Source organism: Mustela erminea, chromosome X, assembly GCF_009829155.1.
Source record: "Mustela erminea isolate mMusErm1 chromosome X, mMusErm1.Pri, whole genome shotgun sequence".
NCBI lineage: Eukaryota > Metazoa > Chordata > Mammalia > Carnivora > Mustelidae > Mustela > Mustela erminea.
In genome coordinates, this window is record NC_045635.1 from 38430538 (window position 1) to 38444120 (window position 13583).

Consider the following 13583-nt stretch of genomic DNA (forward strand, 5'->3'; position numbering starts at 1 on the left):
GTCCTGCGTGACAAATGCAATTGTAATTTGAATATTTTATGTCTTGATATCTGGGCTCTCATTCTGTTGCTGTTCCCTAATCCAGAGAGTGAATTAAGCACCTGTGATCTCTTTCTCAAAATTCACCAACAGCTCTTGTTGCAAGAGACCTAGTTTCCGCTCCCTTTTACGGGCTGTCGGTATACTGGATTTTCAGCTGATTTTGGAGTTCTCAACGAACGGAGGTGGTCAGCCAAATGGTACCTCCTTCAGGAGGTTGTGTGAGCAAAGGACGTTGTAGCAGCAACGGGCAGCCAATCTATTTGAGACAGGTCTCCTCATTCATAGTCCTCTTCAAGCACTGACCACATCGAGACACACGAGGGGCTTTAACAATGAGCTTGGCTTCTAACCGCCAGGAAGCCGACTAAGACCAGAGGAACTCTTTTTTTCCCCCCTCAGTTTCTCCAGATAGCTGAAGTTGGTAAATGATTATCAGTGTGAAGTTGGGCTAAAGCCGTTTCATGTTTGACAAAGACTCTAGTTCCATACTTCAGACTCATAAAAGCTTCCGAAACAGAGAAACTCTATTTGCCAACAGCCTAAATTGTACCAGACTTCAAAAATGTTCTCCACTTTCTTCAAGAGAATAAAAAACAAATGAGAACACACACACACACACACACACACACACACTCACACACACACACATTAGATGGAAGAGAAAGAGGTGTAAATCAAAATATAGTGCAAAATATAGTGAAGTTCCTTAGGAAGTTTTGACTTTCCGTCTGTAATTATGAGACAGTCCTTAAAAGAGAACACTGCTTCTAAGTCACTTTCAAGGTACCTAAACAGCTGCCTTCTGTACTCTACTAGCAGAAATTAGCATAATTATTTGCAAGACAGATGAAAAATTTCAGGACTGTGAAGCTCTAAGGGAGGCATCACGGACTTCAGAAGTGAGGAATACACCTTCTGAACTAAAAAAGATTTGAGCTGAAGTGATCACTTTCCCCACCAACAATGAAACCCCAATGTAGCTTGGTATCGCATCTTTTTTTTTTTTAAGATTTTATTTATTTACTTGAGAGAGAGCATGAACGAGGAGAAGGTCAGAGAGAGAAGCAGACTCCCCGTGGAGCTGGGAGTCCGATGCGGGACTCGATCCCGGGACTCCAGGATCATGACCTGAGCCGAAGGCAGTCGTCCAACCAACTGAGCCACCCAAGCGTCCCGGTATCACATCTTTTATTCTGGAATGAGGCTTTGGAAAACCACACTGTAGCAACCTAAGACAGATCAACCTTAGCACTAAAAATGAATGTCACTCAGTAGTGATAACCATTTCTGACACACTACAGGCAAACAGGAAAGAGGCTCCATGTACCACAGCACACAGCAGGGATTTCTGGATGCTTGTTACAGGGCCTGCATGAACACACCCCATCTATCAGCCAACTGTTCCTTCTACAACTGCCAGGACACTGGTGATACTGGGAGTCATCATTTCTTAAGAAACACAGCCTTCGGGGTGCTCAGTAAGCTTCTGCCTTCGGTTCAGGTCATGATCCCAGGGTCCTGGGATCGAGCCCTGCAGTGGGGGATCTGCTTCTCCCTCTGTGCTCTCTGTCTCTTCCAAACAGAGAAATAAAACCTTAAAATCTTAAAAAAAAAATACACGTTGGAAAAAAAAATACACGTTGGGCTCCTGTTGAAACAAGGCATGAATATATCATAGATTTGCATGAACTACATTTTGTGCTTAGCAATAGTTATTGAAATAGGCAGTAGCGGATGCCTGAGTGGTTCAGTGGGTTAAGTCTCTGCCTTTGGCTCAGGTCATGATCCCAGGGTCCTGGGATGGAGCCCAGCATCGGGCTGTCTGCTCAGCGGGGAGCCTGCTTCCTCCTCTCTCTCTGCCTGCCTCTCTGCCTACTTGTGATCTCTCTCTCTGTCAAATAAATACATACAATCTAAAAAAAAAGAAAAGAAAAGAAAAGGAAAGAAACAGGCAATACAGAGTAATGACCAAATGCCTACAAGACTGCCTACCACGACAGAGGAAAAAACTTATGAACTGCATTCTTTGGCATGTAGAAGGAGACAGAAAGCTAGAGCTGTTATCGTTAATTCCAGAAACTGATGCAGCCATCCCAAATGCTTTTCACAGGTTAAAACCAAAGAAAATATGAGCAGAACACATGCAGGGGGTGAGAGTGGAGGAGAAGTGTTTGGTTAGGGGAGGACTTCTTAGGCATCGGGTCTTTATTGCTATTTATTATCTAGATCTGACCATGGGAGGTCAAATTAACCCCTCTGTCTAGACTGAAACAGGCATTTATTTCATAGACTCATTAGTGTTTCAGTTGTCTTCGTAGTAGGAATTAATTACAGAGTAAGTCAATATATCAAATATATATCTGTATATATGTATGTACCTGTTATTTTTAACTGCACTGATAGTTCTCATTTCCTCCAGTAGAGGTCAGAGAATAGCAACAGAGAAATAGGAAAATCTACAAACCCAAAGTATTTTCCAGTGATTTTCTCTAGCTAGGGTTATGGAAGGGTCTTTAAATTGTTTTTCTTTAACCACATTTTCTAATTCTATTTTTCCTTTTGTAGTCCTTAAAAAGCAATGACATTTATCTGATATTTTATAAGGAGCACTGTCGGCATAATGTATTTACCCGGTATCAAGTCAGAGACACTTTAATTATCTGTATTTTTTTTCTTAGCTGCACATAGATTATTTGAAATTGTCTAAGAAAGCGGCAGAGGTAGCCAGTATAACATCATTTCCACAACTGATGACTGCAAATAGTCGCTTTCACAAGGAAGTTAATGTCAGCCATAAGATTACCAGAGGAACAAAGCATCCTGGGCATAGCTTCTGACGGCCAAGAAACCCGGCACACACAAAGACAGAGACATGAATATAATCTCTAGTCATCTCCTTTGTCTGGAAGAACCTACAAGAGAGCCCAGTGTTCTGGATCATTCTCTGCAAGTCTTCCATACTAGGACAGGGAAGACAAAGAAATAGGTCAACGTGACCTACATTTAAAAGCAAGGAATCCAATGAAGGATGTTTACTAAGCCTGATGATTGATGTGCAAGACATTGCACTATCGCCATGCGACACTTTCATTTCTAATTCGTTTGTCTCTTTTTCTGCTAGACACAGATGGAAGCAAGGTAGAAAGGCTTAGAAAGCAAAATATGACGGTCAACCAAAACATTTATGTATAAATTAAGGAAATCTATTAACCTCATTGTATCAAATTAGATAGATGTTTATTTCCTGTTTTATTAAATGACTCATAATGTACAGTTTGTTATATGTCCTTCTGGATATTATCACTCACAAATAACATAAATCAAAACAGACTACTGCTACTTTCTTCTGTCTTCCTTAAAGGGATGATTTCAAAGGCGCAAGTGACTGCCTTCAGCTCAGGTCATGACCTTGGAATCCCAGGATCGGGTTCCCCATCAGGATCCCTGCTCATTCGGGAGTCTGCTTCTCCCTCTGACCTTCCCCCTCTTATGCTCTCTCTCTGTCTCAAATAAATAAATAAATTTTTTAAAAAGGGATGCTTTCTACCAGTGAGGAGTATGTCTTTGTACTGCTCACTTCCACTTGCAAAAAAGGCAAGTATGGAAGAGAGGAGAAGCTCAAGTTCAAAACCTCTGCCAGTTCTCTCTGGGACTCCAGGGTTGGACCCAGAGTAGGTGACTCTTTGCTTCTCAGAGCACAACAGTAACTTTTTGGACCAAGACAATGCTGCTCGGAAAACAAGGATCAGGGAGATATGAGAGGAGCCTGAAGACAGCAACATGGTGGGTGACTTGGATCCACGGAGAAGTGTGGCCAGTGAGAAATCCCCAGGGGGCTCATTGATCTAACTGCTTATTAGAGGGGCGCCTGGGTGGCTCAGTGGGTTAAAGCCTCTGCCTTCAGCTCAGGTCATGATTCCAGGGTCCTGGGATCGAGCCCCACATCGGGCTCTCTGCTCAGCGGGAAGCCTGCTTCCTCCTCTCTCTGCCTGCCTCTCTGCCTAGTTGTGATTTCTTTCTGTCAAATAAACAAAATATTAAAAATAAATAAATAAATAAATAAATAAATAAATGCTTATTAGAGTAAGAATGTCAGTATTCAGTTCTAAGCTATTTGTGTTTCTGCAATTAAACCCCCCCACATCCCTATTGCTCAAAACTTCAGTCAAGTCTATGGCTCACAAATGCTTGGGATGGTCTGAAGATAATCAAGATAAAGAGATGAATGTGAACACAGGTTGGCATGGATCAAAGGGAAGACAAGGGTCACAGACTATAAGATGTGAATGGGCACAGGTGTCATGTAAGCAGGAACCATGAGCCACAAATGATCATGGGAATGGCAGACCCAGTAAACTCAAAGAAATTTTGGGGAGATCAATGGAGCTTCCCCACAAAAAATGGAATGTAGGGCTTGAGCCACTTTCATGTTACTCTCCAAAGAACAGTAACCTTAGATGATATATAGGATACAATAACAAAATTTCAAAATACTGTTAGGCATATTACAAATACCTTCATAATATGAAGTCTAGGGCAGTATTTATAAAACTGTACACCCGCTTTTGTGTCACATAAAAGTGCCCAGCTATTCAAATAGAGGCATTTAATAAATCAATCACAAACATCTTTTTCTCTTTGGTTTTGTTCAACTTTTTGCCAAATGGGCAATACCACTTCGTCAAAACCCTTCCCAAATAGGTTAGAATTCTCACTTAGCTCTCCTGTAATGACAGTGAAAACATTCTGAGAATGGTTGAAATGCACATATGAAATGCATATGTGACATTCAGTAATGCAATAAATTCTCTGAGGGCAGGAGGTGGACTTCATGTATGGAAAGACGGAGAAAGAAGTCTTCAAATACTCCAAAGGCTGGCCCAGGCTTACCTTTACATGGTGGATGAGACGCTCTACCTCATTCACTTTGTAGGTCTCCAATCCTAGCTCCTTGGCTAATCTTAAAATACGATTCTGAGTTGGCCCAACGTAAGATCCTCCAAGGTCCACGTACTTAACCTTTTGGTTCTGTTTTCCCACAGAAAAAAAATAAAAATATTTGTGAAAATGTTCTTCCTAAGATAAATATAAAGAGCTCTGAAATAAGATAGTAATAACAATAGTAACAATAAGCAAATTGGCATTTCACGGGTTATAGACACACCTTACGGTATATCCATGGAAAATGGGATTCTGTTTTCAATGGTACTTCCTTCATGTGACTTAGTTATTAAACCATTCTTTAAAGCAAATTGGACTGCACTTTAAATAGGCAACAGACTTCTGAACCCTATCGCTTACAACATCTTTCATATCATGGGTTTTTTTTTTTTTTGTAAGCTCTGAATTGTTGATGAATTTCTCTTTACTTGGTACTTCAGGCTAATTGTAAAATGCTTAATGCTAGAGAAAACCAAGAAAGGAAATGATCACTTCTATGTGGTTAATCCAGACATTTGAAAGATAGCATTAGGGAACATTGGGCCATAATCTGAACCTTTGAAATTGTTCTTATATGTTCATGAGCAAGTTTTCTATATGGTTACAAATAGGCTTCACTTCCAGTAACTAAGGACCGATCTTTGAAGAAGGGACTAGAAAAGCTCCTTATGCCTGAAGGTGTCCAAGCATAACCAGATACCTATTAGTCAGGGGTCCGTCATTTTCTGCTGTTTTTTGTTTGTCATCTAGCTCCCCTGTCCCCCAAAGATAACCAAAGTTTTGCATAGGTGGGAATCTTTATTCTATTCACTTATGTATTCTAAACACCTCTTAATTGGTGCAATAATTCATCAGGCAAGTGCCAAGCACCATTAGGTAAACAAAGAGACAGAAGAAAATGTTGGAAAGGGTAGCAAATTGAGAGAGAGCCTATTTCAAAGTAATTTCTACTCTCTTAAGAGTCAAACAAAATTCAAGACTTTTAGAAAAGAAAAAAAACCACTCCGCTTCAGCCTCCCATTTCTTCATCCCCATCCTTCATGTCTTACCCTGATGGTGTAAGTCCTGCCTCCCACCCGGTCCCGGGCTTCCAGAACAACCACATTCAGGCCAGAGTCATGCAGAAGCTTGGCCGCCGCCATGCCTGGGGGGAAAATACAATAAGAGACCACAATCAGACACTGCACAGGGACTCCAGGTAAGCCCCTCACGTTAACCCCAATGAGAAAAGTCCACGTTGGCTCACTCCCATGGCCTACTGCTACCTTCACCCTACACATACCTAGGGTTTCTCAGTAGAGGCCCAGATTCCAAGTCTGGGAAACCAGCTGCTATTTCTAGCAAGAACAAGAAGGATTTCATTTCTTTTTTTAAAATACCTTATTTATTTATTAGAGAGATGGAGAGAGACCACAACTAGGCAAAGCAGTAGGCAGAGGGAGAGGGAGAAGCAGGCTCCCCCACTGAGCAGGGAGCCCGATCCCAGGAGCCAGTGATCATGACCTGAGCTGAAGGCGCCGCTCAACCGACTGAGCCACGCAGGCGCCCCAAAGGATTTCATTTCTGATAAATGTTCCAAACCTTTAAAATATCTTTGGTTACTATATCAGCATGTCTATCTTTAAGGACTAAGTTGCATGACTATGTGTCTGACAACACAAATGAAAACAAAAGGCCACACTTCAGAGAAATGTATAAGCCCCACTAGGCACCAGACCAAACATAGCCAACTGACTTTATTCTCCAGTAAATCTGAAAAAAAAAAAATCTCAGTAAGTCAGAGGGAGAGTAGGCCTTCAAAGCAATTGAAAGGACCTAGAATTAATTGTTAAATTCTGTGTCAACATGAACTTTTGGAAGTTGGTATAAAGTTTCAAAACCAAGGACATGAAATTCAACCCCACCCTGTGTCCTAGTTCTCCATGTGACCCATCACCGAAGAATGAAATGACCCTGTGCATTCATTTACTTAATTATGAATGTAGTCAAAAATACTTAACGAATGCCTGAACATTCTCACCACCCTGAATGTAGTTTAAAAAGTTTTATTGAGGAAAATTTACATATGGTAAATTTACATATGGTAAATTTTACTCAATGAGTTCAATGAGTTTTGACAAGGTATAAAGCTTACTATAGAATCTGTATGTGTCGTTTTTGGTATAAACACATCCTAGGTGATGTTTTTGATCTCAGAGATCTTAAAATCCTATATCTTCAAAACCACTCTTACAGAGTTCCGTAAGATGATTCTCAGACAGGAAATCTCTGGAACTCTCACCATGATAACCGAATTTCCTCCATTCTAATTACCTTCATCATTTGCCTGATGGGATCAAATAAAATCAAGGAATGCCAAGACCCTGGGCCTTACAGACAAATGAAACAGCTTCTAGCTTAGTCTTTAAAAAAATAATAGTTCTGGGATTTTTAGACGCTCTCCCTCAAGTCCCCCCCCCCCAAAAAAAGAAGTAAAAGAAAAGAGAGATTCCTATAAAAAGAGCTAATACTCATTCATTGCTCACTGCATTTGAGATGCTCTTCTGTTTTAATATACTAATGCAGTGAGATCTTGCCACAACCCATTGAGAAAAGGTACTATTGATCCTGCCATTTTATGGTCGAGGAGAATGAAACACAGAAGCTCTCACAAGAGCCAGGCAGCCTCAGTCCAGGTTCAGAGTTCATAAACCACACATATTGCTTTCCACAGGGACTCGGAACCATCATCTTCATAGATCACATCTCTCATGTTCTGCTACAGGGGGAAATTACACTTCAGAAGATCATCTGCACTTTATTTGGTTCAGCGTGTTTTGAAAATACACTTGTATCTTGCAGTTTGATAAGCACCCGTCTAACAGAAAACAGGAGCCCACCGCAAAAGATACAGCGAAAAGCCCAGGCTTCGTTCACTGTTCTATCAGCGATCCTAACCGAGGAAACCCATTTTTTAAAAGAGCCGGATCTGACATTTCATTATTTAAGTTCATCTGTCTCTCCGAGCCCTGTCCTTGGAGGCTGGGCAGGGGACGTTCAGCTGGTGGCAGGGTAAGGGTCCCAGAGCCCCCGGCCATCCACACACGGTGTACACAGCATTGCACAACCGATCATTTGGAAAGATAAGGTTTGGATTTTTAACTCCAGTGCTAATTTTACCTCCATGAGGAAAAAAAAAAAAAGAAAGAAAAATTTTACGTTCATCTATTTTTTAAACATTTCTATTTAGATTCAAAATTATAGACAATTCAATGCCATTCTCTTATCAAGCATCAGTTCGACAAATGAAATATGAAATAACATGCAGCCGTAGTAACCGCTGTTATCGTGGAACTCAGACAGACCTGCTAAGCACGCTGAGGCTTAAACAAAGGGGGTTCAGAATGAAATACGACATCGCTCACGCACACTAGCATTTTGTAGTCCACAAAAGGCACTGTCTTTTTGTCTGCACAGTTACCCAACAGTATCTGATGCCAAACATGAACAGTTATTAAAACAAGCCAGGATCTTATTAAACCATTCAATAGAGACTTCCCCATGCCCAGGTGCCTTAAAAGATCATACACAGAAAATTACAAAAATAGCCTTAAATGGGGCAAAATGAGACCGTGTGGTTGGACATACCCTACAATTGGTCTAATGTTCACAGGGTGGGGGGGTGGGGAGCAGTGTTCAATGGCTTGTTGGACATCAAGGGGCAAAAACTGATTTGAAAGATAACCGGTCCATATATGGGGGCTTAAGAAAGTCACTGCAGTTTTAGGAGGAAGGAATTTCAGAGAACCTAAGAAACTGAGGACTTGGAGTCTGGTCAGGACGTGATTAAAATTAAGGGGCGCCTGGGTGGCTCAGTGGGTCAAGCATCTGACTTTGGCTCAGGTCATAAGACCCTAGGATCCTGGGATCAAGCACCACGTGGGGGGGGGGGTTGTCCCTGCTCAATGGGGAGTCCACTTCTCCTTCTCCCTATGCCTCCCCCACCACTCGTGCTCTCTCTCTCTTTCGCTCTCTCTCTCTCAAAATAAATAAATAAAATCTTTTTTTTTTAAGATTTTATTCATTTATTTGACAGACAGAGATCACAAGTAGGCAGAGAGGCAGGCAGAGAGAGAGGGGGAAGCAGGCTCCCCTCGGAGCAGAGAGCCCGATGCGGGGCTCGATCCCAGGACCCTGGGATCATGACCCGAGCCGAAAGCAGAGGCTTTAACCCACTGAGCCACCCAGGCGCCCCAATAAATAAAATCTTAAAAACAAAAAAAGATTGAGAAGTAGCTCACCAGAGGTTCGTCACTGATGACTGGGGGAAGGTTGATGGTTTAACCAATGGAAGAATAAGCAAATGCTGGACTCCACAGAGCCGCCCCAGCTTACAACAGGGTTAATTTCTCAAGAGTCCATTCCTCTGCCAGTTATTGGGAACTTTTACCGCATTTTGTCACAGAACAAAAATAGGAAGGATGATGCCTTCTTTGGGAAGTCTGGGAATTTTAAAATGCCATAGTAGAGTGAAAAAAAAAAAAGAAAGAAAAAGAAAAAGAAAGAAACCAACCCCCAAATCGGAAAGTAGCAGACATACGTTTGCCTGAAAAACACTAGGTAACGTGACTGGTACTGTTTAAACACTTAGGCAATCATTTCCAGACACAAGTGAAAAAACAATAGCCGTTTTTTAAAAAGAAAACATTCACAGTAGTAATAGCCGCTGTCATAAAGCAATGAGCACTTGTTTTGTTCTCGGACCAAGAAGCACTTTACAAGCAAAGCTCCTCCGGTCTTCAACATGCAGAGAGGTATTATTATCCTCATCTTAAAAAGAAAAAAAAAAAAAAAACGGAGGTTTGGAGACATTCACTGACTTGCCATTGATTACACACTCAGTAAATGGCAGGTCACAGCTTAACCCCAAACCTGAACTCTTCGCCACTACCCTTGGACCAAAGAGGAAAAATTAAAAATACGGCAACCCTATTACCCTGATTGATGCAAAGTATCTTATAACATTCTGCTCTCCATCTAAACACAGGACCCTTCGAGTGCCAGGTGTTCTCTTCGATGGATATTTAACTTCGGTAAGCAATTGAGGAATGAGCTTCTAATCACTTTGTACTTTAGAAAAGTTAATTAAACTGGAGCCGATCATGCAGGATCAATTAATATTTCACAACCGAATTATCTTGGCACATTCAGGGACAGCCCTTCTCTGGCCCTGACAGGTCCCTGATAAGATCATCTCATTTGTTGACTCCAGATGGTGCAGTGGCTATGGTCTTTTGGCTCAGAGAGCCTTCCTTGGATGAATGACAAAGAGCCTAGCACATGTGAATAATGATGGGCTAATGCCTAATGCCATGAAATCATAAAAATATTGCATCTGTCTTCTTAGGCAGCTTATCTGGAAAAAGATGTCATCAAAGTGATGAGTATCCTGATGATTTGGAACCCACACAGCAGAAGACATCCAGATTATTTTAAATATCCAAAAATCAGTGGTGTGTCGAATTATTAGCATTCAAAACTTCCAAGTTGTCGTGTCATGGAAAACAACCCAAGAGTTAGATGAGACAGGAAGACTGTAAAGTACTGAAAACAAAACAAAACCTTTTCTTTTCTTTTTTCAAGGCGTCTTAGGACTGATGGAGGGATTAGGACAGGGAGGGAAGAGAAAAATCATTATCACCACGGGTCTCACCTCGTGCTTTGCTTTGTCAATTGTGGCTCATGTCCTTCCTATTGAAACCTGAGATTTAACAATTTTTTTCAGAGTTTTAAAATGCAAAGTTAATTGTTTTGACAACATTATGAAACATCAGTACTTCAATACCACGTAAGGACTTTTTTTCTCAGTCTAAAGCTACCCACATCCCCAGAAAAGTATCATGTTAACCAAGGCTGACAAAGAAATTCACTGTACCTCAAAGCATCTCTAACCTTATAATCCTGGTAAAAGATATAAGCCTTCCCCCAGGAAGGATGAAAGCCAAAAATCTGCAAATAGCCCTTGACTCCTCTGTCACTTCTGACAAAGCAATGGTTTTATGAGAAATTTCTAGAAACAACCAAGTGACCTTCTGATCAAAGAACTGGGATTCTTTGATGTCTCCAAAGAGAATGCCTTTTAGTTATTTAACACAAATACACACACACACACACACACACAGGACCTGAGTAAGATGAAAATATTCCCTGTGTGAAATAAATTCATTAAAGGAAAGTGGTATTTGTAGATGGAATTCGATGGTTAATTGCTGAACTTTTCAACAGAGAGTAGAGAGGCAGGTAAAAACGTTGCAAAACAGCTAACATTTTGAGCACTGACTATATGGCAGCTTCTCTTTTTTAGTCTTTTACATATAAGAATTTATCCTTGCAACAACACTGTGAAGAGGGTAGATGTAAAAAGTAAAGTGCAGAGAGGCCAAGTCACATGTCCAAGGTCACACAGCTAAAAAGTGGCAGAGACGGTATTCAAATCCAGGCACTCTGACCCCAGGTAACAAACATGCCCAGCAGCTTTCCTCATACTAAAGGGTGAAGCATTAGGGGCCTTGCAGTAAACCTCATGGACCATGCAAGCAACAGGGTCACTGTCGGCACATTCTCTGCCCTTGTGTAAATTACAAAAACGATGCACACACACACACCCCTTAGCTAAATTTCAAAATGGCGCCCTTCCTTTTGGGGGAATGCAGCACACAACCATGCAAATGGATTGGCTGGTGGAATGTGGGCTGGACCTCACCCTCTCTGTCACTGCTATCAGCCAGGCAACCTTATGTAGGACACCTGCCTGAACAGATCATGCTGTGCCCTGAAACTCAAAAAACTTATTTCCTGGATGATAAAATTTTAATTATCCGTTCTTTGTCTCCTCAGTGCTAGGACACAGTGGTGCTTAGGTGATTATGGAATGAATTCATTTAATATCCTTCAACAAAGATGACATTTAATTACTTTAGTCAATAAATAAATAAACGGCCATAAGGGTGTCTATGTAAATATAGTATATTTGATTTAGCATAAGAAACTAAAATATTTGCACACACTGAAACTGATTTCCTCTAGTAGCCCCAGAAATGGTAAAGGGGGACATCTGGGTGGCGCAGTCCGCTGAGTGTCTGACTCTTGGTTTTGGCTCAGGTGGTGATCTCAGGTTCATGGGATCGAGCCCCGTGTCAAGCTCCACTGGCAGCACGGAGCCTGCTTTTCTTTTTCTCTCCTCCTGCTTGCACACAACTCTCTCTGTCTCTCAAATCAATAAATAAGTCTTTAAAAAAAGAAACGATAAAGGATACTTCTGACTTTTTCATTCTTTTTTTTAAAGATTTTATTTATTCATTTGACAGAGATCACAAGTAGGCAGAGAGGCAGGAAGAGAGAGAGGAAGGGAAGCAGCTCCCTGCTGAGCAGTGAGCCAGACGCGGGGCTCCATCCCAGGACCCTGAGATCATGTGCCGAGCCAAATGCAGAGGCTTTAACTCACTGAGCCACCCAGGCGCCGCCCCACTTCGACATTTTCAAAGGGAAAGAGTTGGAAAGAAAGAGCCTACTGATACTAACCACCTTCTAGTTTATAGCATTGTAGTTTCCTAGATTCATACACATTCAGTCCTTAACATGACCTGTGAGTCTGGCATTATTATTCCCATTCTTTAGATTAAGAACTGGAGGCTCAGAGTTGGGGGCTTGCTCAGCTTTACACAACCAGCTACATCAGAGCCAGATCTCAAATCCGGTTCTGTTTCTAGGTCCTGTGTGTTTTTCATTAGTAGCATGACTTCCTGTAATACACAATGGCCGTGTTAAAAAAAAAAAAAATTCCAAAGCATGTCAAATTTTAAAATTAAAATATATCTTCATTCATTCTCTTGGAAAGAATACAGGGATAAAAACACCTGCAGCCTGTCCGTGCCCAAAGCCCTGAGCCCGTATTACAGGATGATCTGAAAGCTTCTGGAACACATGCAGTGTCCTTGAGGTCAGCTCCCCTGAACTACTGCTTAAGTGCTTTGGCCAAATGGTTCTTCCTCCTTAAGTACGGACTGACTTCTTCCGGAGAACACATCAACCCAACTCTTGGGAAAAGAGAGACAACATCACATAAACCAAACATTTCAATCACTGAGAAACAACATCCAGGCCCATACTATTCACGTCTTGCTGCCAAATATGAGAAAGATAGATTCCAAGCCTTTTTGGTAGCTCTTTGCTCTGCTTTCCCCAAGACAAACAAAATATATAACAGAAAACCAAGAGACAATCGCTTCTCAAATGAGGGGGACCTTTACTGAAGCCTCAGGCCGTGGGATGATTAATGCTCTTGAAAAGAATAAAAAACATCAAGCGTTTGTGGGTTGCCATAGAAACCTTTCTCCAGATGATACCAGAAGGAGATTGCTTCCAAGGCCTTTCAGAATATGTCTAAAGCCATAAAAACTGTTTCCTCGTCATGGCTTTATATGTAAATGATTACATTCTCCTAAAATGTCAGCAATCAGAATAAATCTTATTTCATAAGCAAGCTTTTGTCTTTACTCTTTGTTGCTAGAAAGGAGCGGGACAGCTTTTGTGTATTGTAATCGGGGTAGACAAACTTTGTT

At 41.3% G+C, this 13583-nt stretch overlaps 1 protein-coding gene across 1 annotated transcript in view; it reads right to left on the minus strand.

Moving 5' to 3' along the window:
• The window catches only part of MAOB (monoamine oxidase B), a 103477-nt gene that overhangs the window by 58265 nt on the left and 31629 nt on the right, over positions 1-13583 (minus strand). The window contains exons 2-3 of the mRNA XM_032331026.1: positions 6033-6127; positions 4933-5070 (exon numbers count right to left, since the gene is read on the minus strand). Coding sequence (XP_032186917.1) covers positions 4933-5070; positions 6033-6127 — 233 coding nt within the window. The remainder of the gene's footprint in view (positions 1-4932; positions 5071-6032; positions 6128-13583) is intronic.